Below are 16,816 nucleotides of genomic sequence, written 5' to 3'. Positions count from 1 at the left end.
ACCTTCAGGCGTTTGGACATTTCTCCCATGGATGTTCCAGACTTGTAGAGGTCTACATTTTTTTTGATTCTTTTGATTTTCCCATAATTCCAAGCAAAGAGACACTGAGTTTGAAGGTAGGCCTTGACATACTTCCACAGGTACACCTCCAATTGATTCAAATTATGTCAATTAACCTATCAGAAGCTTCTAAAGCCATGACATTTTCTGGAACTTTCCAAGCTGTTTAAAGGCACAGTCAACTTAGTGTATGTAAACTTCTGACCAACTAGAATTGTGATATAGTGAATTATAGGTTAAATAATCTGTCTGTAAACAATTGTTGGAAAAATGACTTGTCACGCACAAGATGTCCTAACTGACTTGCCAAAACTATAGTTTGTTAACAAGAAATTTGTGGAGTGGTTGAAAAACGAGTTTTCATGACTCCAACCTAAGTGTATATTTACACCCAAAATATATGGGGCATTGTAAATGATGCAGACAATTACATTGTTGGAAGCAACAATCTATCCAAAATATTAAAGCCATGTCTGTCAGAGCTATAGAGTAGGCCGAAGGGTTGCAGTCAGTCAATATGGCAGAGGGTCTTTGTGCTAGTGGGGATCACCAGGTGTGCCTCTCACTCAGTCTCAGTAATAGCATGTCTACAAAAGACCCCATAGAGTCCAAGTTACCCTACAGACAGACCAGGACCCAGGCCTCTTTGCCAGCACTGGTAATCATATCTCAATACACCTTTCAGTAGCTCAATCATACCGCATAAAGCCAATGATATAAACGGCCTTGGTGACCTGCACTGGATGAATGGTGCTGACATGTGGCACAGGTGTACGTCTCTGCTGAGTCCTGCATTTATCTGGCTGGTTTCTTTGTGCAACAGTTTGGGAGATTCTGTCTCATTTGGTCTTGTTGTATGGCTTATTTTGTGTCTGAGTCTGCTGATGAATGTGTGGGTGGGGGCGTGCGTACGTGCACCTGTACTTGTGTGTGACTGTGTGTGTGTGTGTTTGTCCGTGTGTGTGTGTGTTTGTCCGTACGTGTGTGTGACTGTGTGTGTGTTTGCCCGTATGTCTGTGTGTGTGTGTTTGCCCGTACGTCTGTGTGTGTGTGTGTTTGCCCGTACGTCTGTGTGTGTGTGTGTTTGTCCGTACGTGTGTGTGTTTGTCCGTACGTGTGTGTGTGTGTTTGTCCGTACGTGTGTGTGACTGTGTGTGTGTTTGCCCGTGTGTGTGTGTTTGTCCGTACGTGTGTGTGACTGTGTGTGTGTTTGCCCGTGTGTGTGTTTGTCCGTACGTGTGTGTGACTGTGTGTGTGTTTGTCCGTACGTGTGTGTGACTGTGTGTGTGTTTGTCCGTACGTGTGTGTGACTGTGTGTGTGTTTGTCCGTACGTGTGTGTGACTGTGTGTGTGTTTGTCCGTACGTGTGTGTGACTGTGTGTGTGTTTGTCCATACGTGTGTGTGACTGTGTGTGTGTTTGTCCGTACGTGTGTGTGACTGTGTGTGTGTTTGTCCGTACGTCTGTGTGTTTGTCCATACGTCTGTGTGTGTGTGTTTGTCCGTACGTGTGTGTTTGCCCGTGTGTGTCTGTGTGTGTTTGTCCGTACGTGTGTGTGACTGTGTGTGTGTTTGTCCGTACGTGTGTGTGACTGTGTGTGTGTTTGTCCGTACGTGTGTGTGACTGTGTGTGTGACTGTGTGTGTGTTTGTCCGTACGTGTGTGTGACTGTGTGTGTGTTTGTCCGTACGTGGGTGTGACTGTGTGTGTGTTAATCCGTACGTGTGTGTGACTGTGTGTGTGTTTGCCCGTACGTGTGTGACTGTGTGTGTGTTTGCCCGTACATGTGTGTGACTGTGTGTGTGTTTTTCCGTACGTGTGTGTGACTGTGTGTGTGTTTGCCCGTACGTGTGTGTGACTGTGTGTGTGTTTGCCCGTACGTGTGTGTGACTGTGTGTGTGTTTGTCCGTACGTGTGTGTGACTGTGTGTGACTGTGTGTGTGTTTGTCCGTGCGTGTGTGTGACTGTGTGTGTGTTTGTCCGTACGTGGGTGTGACTGTGTGTGTGTTAATCCGTGTGTGTGACTGTGTGTGTGACTGTGTGTGTGTTTGCCCGTACATGTGTGTGACTGTGTGTGTGTTTTTCCCGTACGTGTGTGACTGTGTGTGTTTTGCCCGTACGTGTGTGTGACTGTGTGTGTGTTTGCCCGTACGTGTGTGTGACTGTGTGTGTGTTTGCCCGTACGTGTGTGTGACTGTGTGTGTGTTTGCCCGTACGTGTGTGTGACTGTGTGTGCGTTTGCCCGTACGTGTGTGTGACTGTGTGTGTGTTTGTCCGTACGTGTGTGTGACTGTGTGTGTGTGTTTGTCCGTACGTCTATGTGTGTGTGTGTGTGTGTTTGTCCGTACATGTGTGTGCGTGCGCTTGCACGTCCATTTCACAGTAGGTCAACCTGACACAGCTTCCAGGCACTGTGTCTAGACTAAACACGACCAATGGAAAAGGCTGCCAATGATGCCAAAACAATAGCCTCTGGCAGCTAGCGCCCGGCCCGGCTCTGTCCTGTCGGTCAATTAGTAACAAAATGTGCCCCTCCGTCCCATCACATTTATAAAGAGACACACAGAGCGCACATAACAAAGGATGCCCCCCATTGTATTGGGTTTCAGAGAGCACAGAGCATCAGAGCGTGCTCAGACCTCAGTCATAGTACCCACCCAGGGTATGTCTATGTTTTGAAACACATGTGCCACCATGTTGTTGAAGGCTGAATGAAAATTCCCAGACATCCAACCCAAGCAGAAACAGTGTATCCATATGGTAAAGGAATACAGTTGAATTAGCAGGTAGGCTGGATCTGGCACATTGACAGAAATGTTGGTCATCAATGTGCATGGTCCCTGTCGAGTAACGTTGAAGACTCCATTTTGTTGGATTTGATTTGAACCATGGTGGGTCCTAAGAGGATTAGTCAGGTCAGCTGCTGCTTGATAACGGGAAGGAATTCCCATCTACTCCACCTCTGTTCCAGACTGTTCTCACCAGGCAGGCTTAATGAGTTAGTGTTGAGGAGAGGGAATGTTCATGTAACACGATAATCAGCAGCAGCTTTTGTCTTGTTAGTTGCTGCACACTACAGTACATTTTATGAACCTATTTGACTATTTTCTTCATATATTAAACCAACTGTCACCCATTTCACCATCTTCTAACCTCGCTCAAATTCCAGCAACAAAATTCCTTACACCATTTTAAAGTAATATTGTGTGTGTGTGTGTGTGTGCGCAGTGTAGAACTCATTGAATGTTGAGGGGTGTATAGCTGTTTGTGTGTGTTCCTTCTGAACCGTGCTCCTGCCTGTGTTGTTAAGCTGTGTTCCCACATGGCGGTTTACTCCTCTCTGTGTGTTATTACAGCTACAGAAACCATCTGCTGTTCTTGGGGGAGGGGGAGTAGTGCTCTACTTTTGACCAGGGCCCATAGAGGGGGGAGTGCTCTACTTTTGACCAGGGTCCATAGGGGAGGAGTGCTCTACTTTTGACCAGGGCCCATAGGGGGAGTGCTCTACTTTTGACCAGGGCCCATAGGGGGAAGTAGTGCTCTACTTTTGGACCAGGGCCCATAGGGGGAAGTAGTGCTCTACTTTTGACCAGGGCCCATAGGGGGAAGTAGTGCTCTACTTTTGACCAGGGCCCATAGGGGGAAGTAGTGCTCTACTTTTGACCAGGGCCCATAGGGGGAAGTAGTGCTCTACTTTTGACCAGGGCCCATAGGGGGAAGTAGTGCTCTACTTTTGACCAGGGCCCATAGGGGGAAGTAGTGCTCTACTTTTGACCAGGGCACATAGGGGGAAGTAGTGCTCTACTTTTGACCAGGGCCCATAGGGGGAAGTAGTGCTCTACTTTTGACCAGGGCCCATAGGGGGAAGTAGTGCTCTACTTTTGCAGGGCCCATAGGGGGAAGTAGTGCTCTACTTTTGACCAGGGCCCATAGGGGGAAGTAGTGCTCTACTTTTGACCAGGGCCCATAGAGGGGGAGTGCTCTACTTTTGACCAGGGCCCATAGGAGGGGAGTGCTCTACTTTTGACCAGGGCCCATAGGGGGAAGTAGTGCTCTACTTTTGACCAGGGCCCATAGGGGGAAGTAGTGCTCTACTTTTGACCAGGGCCCAAAGGGGGAAGTAGTGCTCTACTTTTGACCAGGGCCCAAAGGGGGAAGTAGTGCTCTACTTTTGACCAGGGCCCATAGGGGGAGTGCTCTACTTTTGGCCAGGGCCCATAGAGGGAACTAGTGCACTATATTTGACCAGGGCCCATAGGGGGTACTAGTGCACTGTATTGGAAATAAGGTGCCATTTGGGACACTGTATTTGTCATGGGTATGGGGCAAACGGTGGACAGCATGAGGAGCCTGGGCTGAATTGGTGTGATGATTTATGTTCTGTGGTCCAGGCTGAGTACTGTCTGTTGAGGTACAGTTCAAAGACAGCGGTTACAGGAATGTAGCCATCAAACATTGTTGTTTGATTAAATGGTGGCTGGGCACCGATAGTGTACCAGTTGAAACTGGCTGCATGTAAATAACATTACAGTAATGATTGTTGCTAGACTGGTTTTCTGCTTAGAAATGGCATACAGTAGCAGGACTGATTTTCTTATAAATGACTCTAAGGTTGCACATTTTGGGGAATATTCAGAGGTGGAAACTTTCCATGGAAATTAACAGGAATATATGGGAATTAACATGAATACCATTTAAATGTAAATGTTTTTGGAGTTGGATATATTTACCATATCATATGGAGACCTTCACTTGAACTTTGTTGAACTCTGCATGCAGCAAATGAGGAGATAAAGCATGTCTGGTTGGAGGGGTGTATGCTGGGTGAAGAACTTTTAGAAATCTCTTCCAGTACACATTGCCTGTGAGCATCAGAGGTGAACCAGTTGCATACACAGCTCAAGCAAGACATTCATCAGCGTTTATCTGACTACGTTGCTCCATTGAGTCAAACAAACTTCTGATTCCAGGAGGACCATGAGCTGTTGCTATTGATAAGGTGTCTGATTCATCATTTTCACCTCGAATCGAAGTAATGAGGCTTTTGTCAGAGGTTGCTTGTTGTGAGCGCTGAGGGAACTTACTTAATGCACTTGGCCAGATGATTCTGCATCTTCATTGCATTCTTCACATCTGATTTGGCACAGCATTAGCAAATGTACACAGCTTTTCCTTCTACATTAGTTGCAGTGAAATGTCTCCACACATCAGATAGTGCCTGTGGCATTTTCCTGTAAAGATTATATATTTTTTTGTAAAAAAACAACAAATACAATTCCATGTACAGATAAATAGTTAAGCAGTTAGATTAAACAACTGCTTTGAAAGATACATGTTTTAAAATGAAACATGTATGGAAACAGGTGAATTAACACTCCTCAGTTAGCAGGCTCAAGCAAGCTAAAACCCACATGGTAGCAGAAACAAACTAGTTATAAATTATTTAAACACACTTTGCTGTAGGCTACTGTTTACTAGTTAACAAAAAATCATGTATGTCATATAAAATATATTCACCCCACCCAGCATTGTAAACAAAACTTACCAGAAAGCATGTAGTCCTTGGCTCAGACAGTGTAGTAGTGTGGGATTAATAGCATCTCATTAGTGTGCAAGATCTTGAGAATCAGCTGTACATGTGACGGAAGAATGCACTGTGCGTGTGATGGAAGAATGCACTGTGCGTGTGATGGAAGAATGCACTGTGCATGTGATGGAAGAATGCACTGTGCATGTGATGGAAGAATGCACTGTGCATGTGATGGAAGAAGGCACTGTGCATGTGATGGAAGAATGCACTGTGCATGTGATGGAAGAAGGCACTGTGCATGTGATGGAAGAAGGCACTGTGCATGTGATGGAAGAATGCACTGTGCATGTGATGGAAGAATGCACTGTGCATGTGATGGAAGAAGGCACTGTGCATGTGATGGAAGAATGCACTGTGCATGTGATGGAAGAATGCACTGTGCATGTGATGGAAGAATGCACTGTGCATGTGATGGAAGAATGCACTGTGCATGTGATGGAAGAATGCACTGTGCATGTGATGGAAGAATGCACTGTGCATGTGATGGAAGAAGGCACTGTGCATGTGATGGAAGAATGCACTGTGCATGTGATGGAAGAATGCACTGTGCATGCAGTGTCACGCCCTGACCGTAGATTGCGTTGTATGTTTCTATTTTTAGTTTGGTCAGGGTGTGATGTGGGTGGGTATTCTATGTTGTATGTCTAGGTGTTGTGTTTCTATGTTTAGGCCTGGTATGGTTCCCAATCAGAGGCAGCTGGTTATCGTTGTCTCTGATTGAAAACCATACTTAGGCAGCCTGTTTTCCCACTATGGGTGTGGGTAGTTGTTTTTTTGTCTTTGTGTGTCTGCACCAGACAGAACTGTTTAGTTTGTTCCACTTTGTTGTTTTTTTTGTTCTAGTGTTCAGTTTCTTTATTAAAATTAACATGAACACGTACCACGCTGCTCCTTTGGTCCTCTTCACCTTCTTCCACCTACGACAACCGTTACATGCAGAGGGTTGCAATTCCATTGAATTGATGATAGTTTAACCAAAATATGCCAAAAGACCTAGAATTGCCTTATGTGTATCCCACAAAAAGGTTCACTGTTATAAGCAAACTTTTTTGTTGAATTTAAGCAATTTACCAGAAAGTTTCTGACCCTTTGCAACCCTAAATGACCGTAGCTGGACTGATTTTCTTGTAAATGACACCGTAACGATCGCTAGCTAGTAGGGCCGGGACGATACCAGTATCACAATATTTGTTCTATGGCAAACATGGTCCTTTAAAACCTGCTGTATGTAAAATAGTGTGGTACAGCTTGGAAAATAAATACATGTGACTCTGGATGACAACATTATGGATGTTTGTTTCCAACATTAGGGCTGTTTTCCTAAAGAAGTTAAATCCACTTTGTGTTTTTTTCCCTTGCCATGATACTGGTATCATCCCGACCTTCTAGCTAAGCAGATAGCTATGTGACCTGTTAGCAAAGATTACAATACATAACCCTATCATCTGTGGTGTTAGCAAGCTAGCTATATTAGCTACTATGCTCACTAGCTGGCTAGATAAACATATCGCTAAGATATCAGGTGGGAGCTAGTAGCCAATGTAGCTAGCGAATGTTATCTATTTACTGCTGTGCTGATCTGACCAGCCGCAAGCATATTCATAAATTAGATGTTGATCGTCAGGTTAGATGATCGTTGTAATAGAGAACAAATTAATTGTTTTAAATACCTAAATAAAGGTTGGCAATAGGTTTAGCGACCTAACACTCTTCCTTCATGTTTATGGACCAAGAAAGCTGTAGATCGGTGCGTGTGTGAGCGTTCTCACTTCTCGAACTAGGGGCAGATTTGAGTCATTCACACAAGAACGTTCATCGTCGTTTCATATGTTTTCCTACCCTCGCACTCCTTGTTGGATATGATGCACATTTATGTCTTGGTAGAGAGTGTCATCACCATAGCTAGTTATCGTAGTAGCAGTAAACCGCAGCAAGTGATATGAGCAATGGAGAGAGATGTGAGGAAATCTGAAAGGGAGCGGAGTTAAAGCCTATTGTCGATCAAGTTACAACCCGCTCATTTCTAGACAGATAGACGAAAAGCAAGTTGAGTTGATTTGAATTTCATCCTGGCAGTTGAGTTGTTTTAGAAATGCGTCCTGACAGCTAAAAATGTATGTTTTCCCGATCACGGAAAATGACTGAACAATACTACACATCATGACGTTGTACCCATTTTAATGGATAGATGTTCTTTTATATTCTCAAACTAACATCAGTGCCTATGTGATGTCCTTCCATACAGGTGTGACATCCTGGACTGATGCCTCTATGCAAATGTTGTTGATCAGGAGGCTAATATAAGTCCCAAATGGAAGACAAACAGATTGTCATCTGTAGCACCATAGACTCCACCGATCAGCCAAAACAAGCTCAATAACTCAATGCACACACTCCTATTTAATATGCATTCACCTGTATTGTAAGTAGGCTTATGCTGTCTTCATTTACCCAGGTTAAGAGATTTACCATTCAAATACAATTATTACTATTATGTTATGTCGTTAGATTGGTGAAAAACATTTGAAAATGTATGCATTAATGCATACAAGGATGTCTCTGGGAAATGTCATCAACATTTTCTAATTGAATGATATTGAATATCGGCCGTCGCTTCCTTGACCCCCAAAAATCAGTATTGGCATCTGCACTATAAAATATTTGTTGGTCGTTCTCTAATTAAAAGTGTTAGCGCTAGTAATGTATCAATATTTATGTTTACAAATGAGCTATGACACAGCCAATGAATATGTAGCACAACTTTAGATTGCACCCCTGTCTCATAAATGGTTTAGGCCTTTTGGGACGTGTTGACACTCAGATTGAACATGTGTAAAATCAGGAATAGGCCTTGTTGGTCAGCGTGCTACGAGGCTACTGATATTGCCTTGGGATGTTCGGCATACGAAATGACTTTTAGTTCAATGACTGTCACCACAGTTACATGCAGTTCCACCCTGAAGAAGAGGATGCATGAGGTATTTTCTGAAGGTAGAAAGAAAGTCATTTCTACAATTCGTAATGTTTGAATTGATTTCTGACAGATCCAGCAGACCGATGCCCTTCTATTTTAAACATTTGAACCAGGGACCGATGTGAATCGTTACGTCCCTTCTAAATAGGGCACTGCTTTTGACCCGAGCCCTATGGGGTGTCATTTGAGACTCGGGATGATGTCACTGTTCCTAGAAGCTCCGGACATAACATTCCATGCCATAGGAATAGGGTGCCATAGGGCTCTGGTCTAAAGTAGTGCACTATATAGGGAGTAGGGTGCCATTTGGGCTCTGGAGAAATTGCAGTATTTCCTCTGTGCACATTTGTAATGTGTTGTTTTGTGAAAAAGACCCTGTATGTGTAAATCGGACATCAATCAGGCATCAGACACAACGCTAGTGTCTGTGTTACATCTCTTCTGTGATGCTCTCTGTCTTTCTCAGGCTGAAATGTGTCTGTGTTACACCTCTTCTGTGATGCTCTCTGTCTTTCTCAGGCTGAAATGTGTCTGTGTTACATCTCTTCTGTGATGCTCTCTGTCTTTCTCAGGCTGAAATGTGTCTGTGTTACACCTCTTCTGTGATGCTCTCTGTCTTTCTCAGGCTGAAATGTGTCTGTGTGTGAGATCTGTTTATAACATTGGCCAATATACACTGTGTACAAAACATTAGGAGCACTTGCTCCTTCCATGACATTTAAAAAAAATATATTTATATATTTCACCTTTATTTAACCAGGTAGGCAGGTTGAGAACAAGTTCTCATTTACAATTGCGACCTGGCCAAGATAAAGCAAAGCAGTTCGACACATACAACAACAGAGTTACACATAGGACTGACCAGGTGAATCCATGATCCCTTAATGTTGTCACTTGTTAAATCCACTTCAATCAGTGTAGATGAAGAGACAGGTTAATGAAGGAGTTTTAAGCCTTGAGACAATTGAGACATGGATTATGTATGTGTGCCATTCAGAGGGTGAATGGGCAAGACAAAAGATTTAAGTGCCTTTGATCTGGGTATGGTAGTAGGTACCAGGTGTACTGGTTTGAGTGTGTCAAGAACTGCAATGCTGCTGGGTTTTTCAAACTCAATAATTTCCCGTTTGTATCAAGAACACTCCACCACCCAATGAACATCCAGCCAACTTGACACAACTGTGTGAAGCATTCCGAAAGTATTCAGAACCCTGGACTTTTTTCCCTCATCAATCTACAACCAATACCCATAATGACAAAGCAACAAAAAAAAAAACTTTTTTTGTGTTTGTTTTTTTTTAATTGCAAAAAACCCAATATAAAAACAATTCAATGATCACATTTACATAAGTATTCAGACCCTTTAGTCAGTACTTTGTTGGAGCACCTTTGGCAGCTCTGTCAGAGTTACCATCGTGGTCTTTGTCACTTCCCTGACCAAGGCCCTTCTCCCTCGATTGCTCAGTTTCCCCCGGGTGGCCAATCAATTGAATTTACAACAGGTGGACTCCAATCAAGTTGTAGAAACATCTCAAGGATGAGTAATGAAAACAAGATGCACCTGAGCTCAATTTCGACTCTCATAGTAAAGAGTCTGAATACTTATGTAAATAAGGTATTTCTGTTTTTAACTTTTAATACATTTCCCCCAAAAAAAAAAAAATAAACTGTTTTTGCTTTGTCATTATGGGGTATTGTGTGTAGATTGATAAGGGGCAAAAAATAATTATAGTAATAATTGAATAAGGCTGTAAAATAACAATGTGGAATTAATACTTCTCAAATGCACTCTAGGCCAGCATCCCTGTGGAACACTTTCGACTCCTTGTAGAGTGCGTGGCCTAACAAATTGAGGCTGTTCTTGAGTGCAAACGGGGGTGTACCGCAGTGGTAAACAGGTGTTCCTAATGTTAAGTACTCAGTGAGTACTCAGTGGAAGTATTTGTTTAATAAACGTAGGTCCAGATCAGGGTTCTCCAACTGCTGGCCCTCCGGTGATTTTATTTATCATCATTCTTTGGCTGACAAAGAAAATCAGCTCCAAGTGATTTTAATTTAGGAAATCTGTTCCAAAGTATTCCCACACACAATAGAGAGATATATGTGATCTTATACAAATGTAAGCAAGGTTTGAAATTGCTGTGTTTAAGTCAAATATTATATTTGTTTTGGGTTTCTTGCATTCAATTTGAAGTTATTTGTAATTATGTCCTGGCCTCCTGACCATCTGCTGAAAAAGAAAATGAATCTAGTTGATGATCCCTGGTCTGGATTATGTGGACTGAAAGAGTATGACAAATATAATGCCCTTAATAGTGCAGCCAGTCTTGTGATACCAGGATGTGATACCAGAATCCTCTGATCTTTGTAAAGACTCTAAATAGCCCTGTTGCCTCTCCTCTCCCCTTTTCCTCTCCCCTTTTCCTCTCCCCTTTTCCTCTCTCCCTCCAGTCTATTTGCACTGCTGTCCAAGAAGCACAACAAGGTCTTGGAACAGGCTACCCAGTCTCTGAGAGGTCCCCGGGGGGCAGACGACAGCTCTGTGCTGCCTGACTACGTGAGTACTGCAGCTACTGATTTGGTCTATGAAAAATCTAGTCTTATCCCAGTTGTCTTTTGATTCAATGGTGGGACTATGAGGGAAATTGACCTCACACACCAAGTGAATACTGATCCCCTGGGCCTGCACCTCCAGACATGTCTGGATCTGAGTGTCTGGGTTTGTGTCTAGGTCTGACTGTCGTCTCTCACTGAGTTCGCATCTGCATTCGTGGTGCGTGCTGTGTGTGTCTTTGTGTCTGGGTGTGTGTGAGTGTCTGGGGGATGGGTGAGGGTGGGGGTGTGTGTAAAGGGGGGATCAGATGTCGGGGGTCCCAAGGATTGCTCCCTGCAGACGAGATGGAGTAGCTGAGGTGTGTGCCTGATTATCCCCCCACAGACAGGCGTAAGGGAAGAGCCCCTCACCCTGTCCTCTCTCTATCCCCCCCCACAGACAGGCGTAAGGGAAGAGCCCCTCACCCTGTCCTCTCTCTATCCCCCCACAGACAGGCGTAAGGGAAGAGCCCCTCACCCTGTCCTCTCTCTATCCCCCCACAGACAGGCATAAGGGAAGAGCCCCTCACCCTGTCCTCTCTCTATCCCCCCACAGACAGGCGTAAGGGAAGAGCCCCTCACCCTGTCCTCTCTCTATCCCCCCCACAGACAGGCGTAAGGGAAGAGCCCCTCACCCTGTCCTCTCTCTATCCCCCCACACAGACAGGCGTAAGGGAAGAGCCCCTCACCCTGTCCTCTCTCTATCCCCCCACAGACAGGCGTAAGGGAAGAGCCCCTCACCCTGTCCTCTCTCTATCCCCCCAGACAGGCGTAAGGGAAGAGCCCCTCACCCTGTCCTCTCTCTATCCCCCACAGACAGGCGTAAGGGAAGAGCCCCCTCACCCTGTCCTCTCTCTATCCCCCCACAGACAGGCGTAAGGGAAGAGCCCCTCACCCTGTCCTCTCTCTATCCCCCCACAGACAGGCGTAAGGGAAGAGCCCCTCACCCTGTCCTCTCTCTATCCCCCCACAGACAGGCGTAAGGGAAGAGCCCCTCACCCTGTCCTCTCTCTATCCCCCCACAGACAGGCATAAGGGAAGAGCCCCTCACCCTGTCCTCTCTCTATCCCCCCACAGACAGGCGTAAGGGAAGAGCCCCTCACCCTGTCCTCTCTCTATCCCCCACAGACAGGCGTAAGGGAAGAGCCCCTCACCCTGTCCTCTCTCTATCCCCCCACAGACAGGCGTAAGGGAAGAGCCCCTCACCCTGTCCTCTCTTTTGTTTGGATGCCTCTTTCATGGCCCTTATCCCTCCCCTTGTTTCATCCTGTGCCACACACTGGCTGGAAAAGACCATTGCTATGTCTAGAGTCGTCAAAGCTGAATTAACCTCGGGGCAATGATATCACTTCCCCCAAACATGACCCTCCCTGGTCACACAGTATTTTGTAAACGTCTGTATTAATTATATCATGTTTTCTATATGTCTGTGTGAATTATATCATGGAAGGCTTCCTCCAAGCTCCAACAATAAGCTGTCCGCGGACCTATTCATTAGCTAAAGAAAACTAAAACAAGCGTTTGTTATTGGTTCATTTCAAGTAGTACCCTGTTTCAGTCAGATTTGTAATGTTTGGTGCCTGATGACTATGACCCTGATTTTCGTAGGGGCAGTTGTGATCTCAGGGATATTGTTGTTCCTGGTTGGTGTCTCGTGTCCAGTATTATGTTCTCTGAGTAACGTTGATAAGGTCTTGATATTGATGTTGCTAGGAAGGTGTAAATCCTGCAGTCTGAACATGAAGGTTGTTATTCAAACACATGAGAGACTCTTCTTTCTCTCTCTTTCTCTGTGTCTCTGTCTCTTTCTCTCTGTGTCTGTCTGTCTGTCTCTCTCTCTCTCTGCCTGGCTTTGTCTCTCTCTCTCTCTCTCTCTCTCTCTGCCTGTCTCTCATTCTGTTTCTCTCTCTCTCTGTCTCTTTCTCTCTCTGTCTGTAGGTCTGTCTGTCTCTCTCTCTCTGTGTCTCTCTCTCTTTCTCTGTCTCTTTCTCTCTGTGTGTCTGTCTGTCTGTCTGTCTCTCTCTCTCTCTGCCTGGCTTTGTCTCTCTCTCTCTCTCTCTCTCTCTCTCTCTCTCTCTCTCTCTCTCTCTCTTTCTCTCTCATTCTGTTTCTCTCTCTCTCTCTCTCTTTCTCTCTCTGTCTGTAGGTCTGTCTGTCTCTCTCTCTCTCTCTCTCTGTCTCTCTCTCTGTCTGTCTCTCTCTCTGCCTGTCTCTCTCTCTCTCTCTGCCTGTCTCTCTCTCTCTCTGCCTGTCTCTCTCTCTCTGTTTCTCTCTCTGTTTCTCGTTCTCGCTCACTCTCTCTGTCTCTCACTCACGCTCACTCTCTCTGTCTCTCACTCTCTCTGTCTCTGCCTGTCTCTCTATCTTTCTGTTTCTCTCTCTCTCTGTCTCTCTCTTTTTCTCGGCCTGTCTCTCTCTCTCTCTCTTTCTCTCTCTCTCTCTCTTTGCACCATTCTGCAGCAGCATCTCATCAACTTACTTGTATTTGATCTACATTCTTGGCCAAAAGTTTTGAGAATGACACATATTAATTTCCACAAAGTTTGCTGCTTCAGTGTCTTTAGATATTTTTGTCAGATGTTACTATGGAATACTGAAGTATAATAACGGCTTCTATTGACAATAACATGAAGTTGATGCAAAGAGTAAATATTTAGTTTTGACCCTTCTTTTTCAAGACCTCTGCAATCCGCCCTGGCATGCTGTCAATTAACTTATGGGCCACATCCTGACTGATGGCAGCCCATTCTTGCATAATCAATGCTTGGAGTTTGTCAGATTTTGTGTGTTTTTGTTTGTCTACCCGCCTCTTGCGATTTGACCACAAGTTCTCAGTGGGATTAAGGTCTGGGGAGTTTCCTGGCCATAGACCCAAAATATTGATGTTTTGTTCCCCGAGCCACTTAGTTATCACTTTTGCCTTATGGCAAGGTGCTCCATCATGCTGGAAAAGGCATTGTTCGTCACCAAACTGTTCCTGGATGGTTGGGAGAAGTTGCTCTCGGAGGATGTGTTGGTACCATTCTTTATTCATGGCTGTGTTCTTAGGCAAAATGGTGAGTGAGCCCACTCCCTTGGCTGAGAAGCAACCCCACACATGAATGGTCTCAGGATGCTTTACTGTTGGCATGACACAGGACTGATGGTTGCACTCACCTTGTCTTCTCCGGACAAGCTTTTTTCCGGATGCCCCAAACAATCGGAAAGGGGATTCATCAGAGAAAATGACTTTACCCCAGTCCTCAGCAGTCCAATTCCTGTACCTTTTGCAGAATATCAGTCTGTCCCTGATGTTTTTCCTGGAGAGAAGTGGTTTCTTTGCTGCCCTTCTTGACACCAGGCCATCCTCCAAAAGTCTTCGCCTCACTGTGCGTGCAGATGCACTCACACTTTCCTGCTGCTATTTCTGAGCAAGCTCTGTACTGGTGGTGCCCCGATCCCGCAGCTGAATCAGCTTTAGGAGACGGTCCTGGCGCTTGCTGGACTTTCTTGGGCGCCCTATAGCCTTTTTCACAACAATTGAACCGCTCTCCTTGAAGTTCTTGATGTTTTGATAAATGGTTGATTTAGGTGCAATCTTACTGGCAGCAATATCCTTGCCTCTGAAGCCCTTTTTGTGCAAAGCAATGATGACGGCACGTGTTTCCTTGCAGGTAACCGTGGTTGACAGAGGAAGAACAATGATTCCAAGCACCACCCTCCTTTTGAAGCTTCCAGTCTGTTATTCGAACTCAATCATCATGACAGAGGGATCTCCAGCATTGTCCTCGTCAACACTCACACCTGTGTTAATGAGAGAATCACTGACAAGATGTCAGCTGGTCCTTTTGTGTCAGGGCTGAAATGCTGTGGAAATGTTTTTGGGGATTCAGTTCATTTGCATGGCAAAGAGGGACTTTACAATTAATTGCAATTCAAACTGAGGCAGCAGACTTTGTGAAAATTAATATTTGTGTCATTCTCAAAACTTTTGTCCACGACTGTATATCAGTCACAAACATTTTTAAACGCTAAAAAATATAGTGCTTGCACACAGACAGACAGACCCAGTCATACTCAGTACACACAGGGTGTTTTATGCATACTACCGTACTCTACACTCTAATGCTCCGAGTGCATTCTCCGACGACTTTCTCTCGATTACGTTCATGAGGACAAGAGTGTGGAGAATGTATAAAACATTCCATTTAATAAGCTCCCCCTACTGTATTACCTCAAACTGAGCAGCACTCCCCCTACTGTATTACCTCACGCTGAGCAGCACTCCCCCTACTGTATTACCTCACACTGAGCAGCACTCCCCCTACTGTATCACCTCACGCTGAGCAGCACTCCCCCTACTGTATCACCTCACACTGCACCTTCCCCTTTTCTGAACCTTCTTCCAGTCAGGACAATGACAACAATAGAGACCAAACAAGATATACGCAAAGCAAATGTTTTACTTCATAATTATCAGCTAGCTATATGTGAATCGTAATACCCAGATAGTTTAACAGGCAGAAATTACCTTAAACTAATGTTGTGCAAGGTAGATGTCAATTCGTCGTGGCTTTCTAGCTAGCTAACTGTAGTAGCTAGCCAGTTCGCCCTATTGACTTACTCTGGTCTTGCGATCTACGAACAATACAGTGGGTTTTGTAGGCAGGTAAACATAGCAAAATTCTTAAGCTTCAGCTCAAATAATGGACTCCATTGATTTCAAGAAATTTTGTGTAATTTTTTCCTGGTTGCATTGCATTTCTGTACATATTTTCCATTGAAGCTTTCATCAAAACATGCTTCAAAATATGTACAGAGTAAACATCCGAGAATTGCCCTCCATACTACGTTGAACATACTTCACCCTCCCCGGCTTCAAGTTCTGTGCTCGGAGCACGGTAGTGTGCAATTTATTTGACGTGATAAATAACTTGGAAATACTCACGAGCTCTACAATAAAAAACACAATTTGATACTGACAAACATACAAGGACCAGTAATTAATTGGGGAAGCTGATATACACACAGTGGTGTTGTTGTCAGTAGACTGAGCCAGAGAAGCAGGCTGTGTGGGTGGTGTTGTGGTGTAGTGTGCTGTGCTGCAGGGGGGGAGAGGAGGGGAGACAGGCGAGGAGGAGAGGAAGGATAAAGGCAGAGTGACAGGCCCCATTTTGCCATCAGGCCTCATGACTGATCTGCCCTGACGCAGAGCCACACGCTCAGACACCATCCACAGAGGAGGAGGAGGAGGAGAGAGGGAAGGGAGGAGGGGAAGGAGAGGGGAGAAGGGTAAGGAGGGTGAGAGAGGTGAGGTAGGACACCCTGTCAGAGGGCGAGGAGGGGGGCGGGGGGGGAGTGGTGAGGAGGAGTAGTGGTGTCATTTAGTAGTTTCTTTGCAGCAATTCGACCATGCTTCTACATGCATTGCTTGCTGTTTGCGGTTTTAGACTGGGTTTCTGTACAGTACTTTGACATCTGCTGATGTAAAAGGGCTTTATAAATACATTTGATTGAGTCAAGCAATCTCATCTGAGTTGAAGTTGAGTTGTCTGTTACTTGAACTCGGTGAAACATTTATTTCTGCTGCAATCTGAGGTGCAGTTAACTCTAATGAACGTAT

General features: G+C 44.9%; 1 protein-coding gene across 4 annotated transcripts in view; it reads left to right on the top strand.

The window, feature by feature from the left end:
- Positions 1–16,816, top strand: part of dym (dymeclin) — a 209,457-nt gene that overhangs the window by 116,616 nt on the left and 76,025 nt on the right. For all 4 annotated transcript variants that reach the window (XM_042326506.1, XM_042326505.1, XM_042326504.1 and 1 more), the window contains exon 14: positions 11,074–11,179. In XM_042326506.1, coding sequence (XP_042182440.1) covers positions 11,074–11,179 — 106 coding nt within the window. The remainder of the gene's footprint in view (positions 1–11,073; positions 11,180–16,816) is intronic.

Source organism: Oncorhynchus tshawytscha, linkage group LG09, assembly GCF_018296145.1.
Source record: "Oncorhynchus tshawytscha isolate Ot180627B linkage group LG09, Otsh_v2.0, whole genome shotgun sequence".
Taxonomy (NCBI): domain Eukaryota; kingdom Metazoa; phylum Chordata; class Actinopteri; order Salmoniformes; family Salmonidae; genus Oncorhynchus; species Oncorhynchus tshawytscha.
This window is presented reverse-complemented; position numbering and strand designations above follow the sequence as displayed.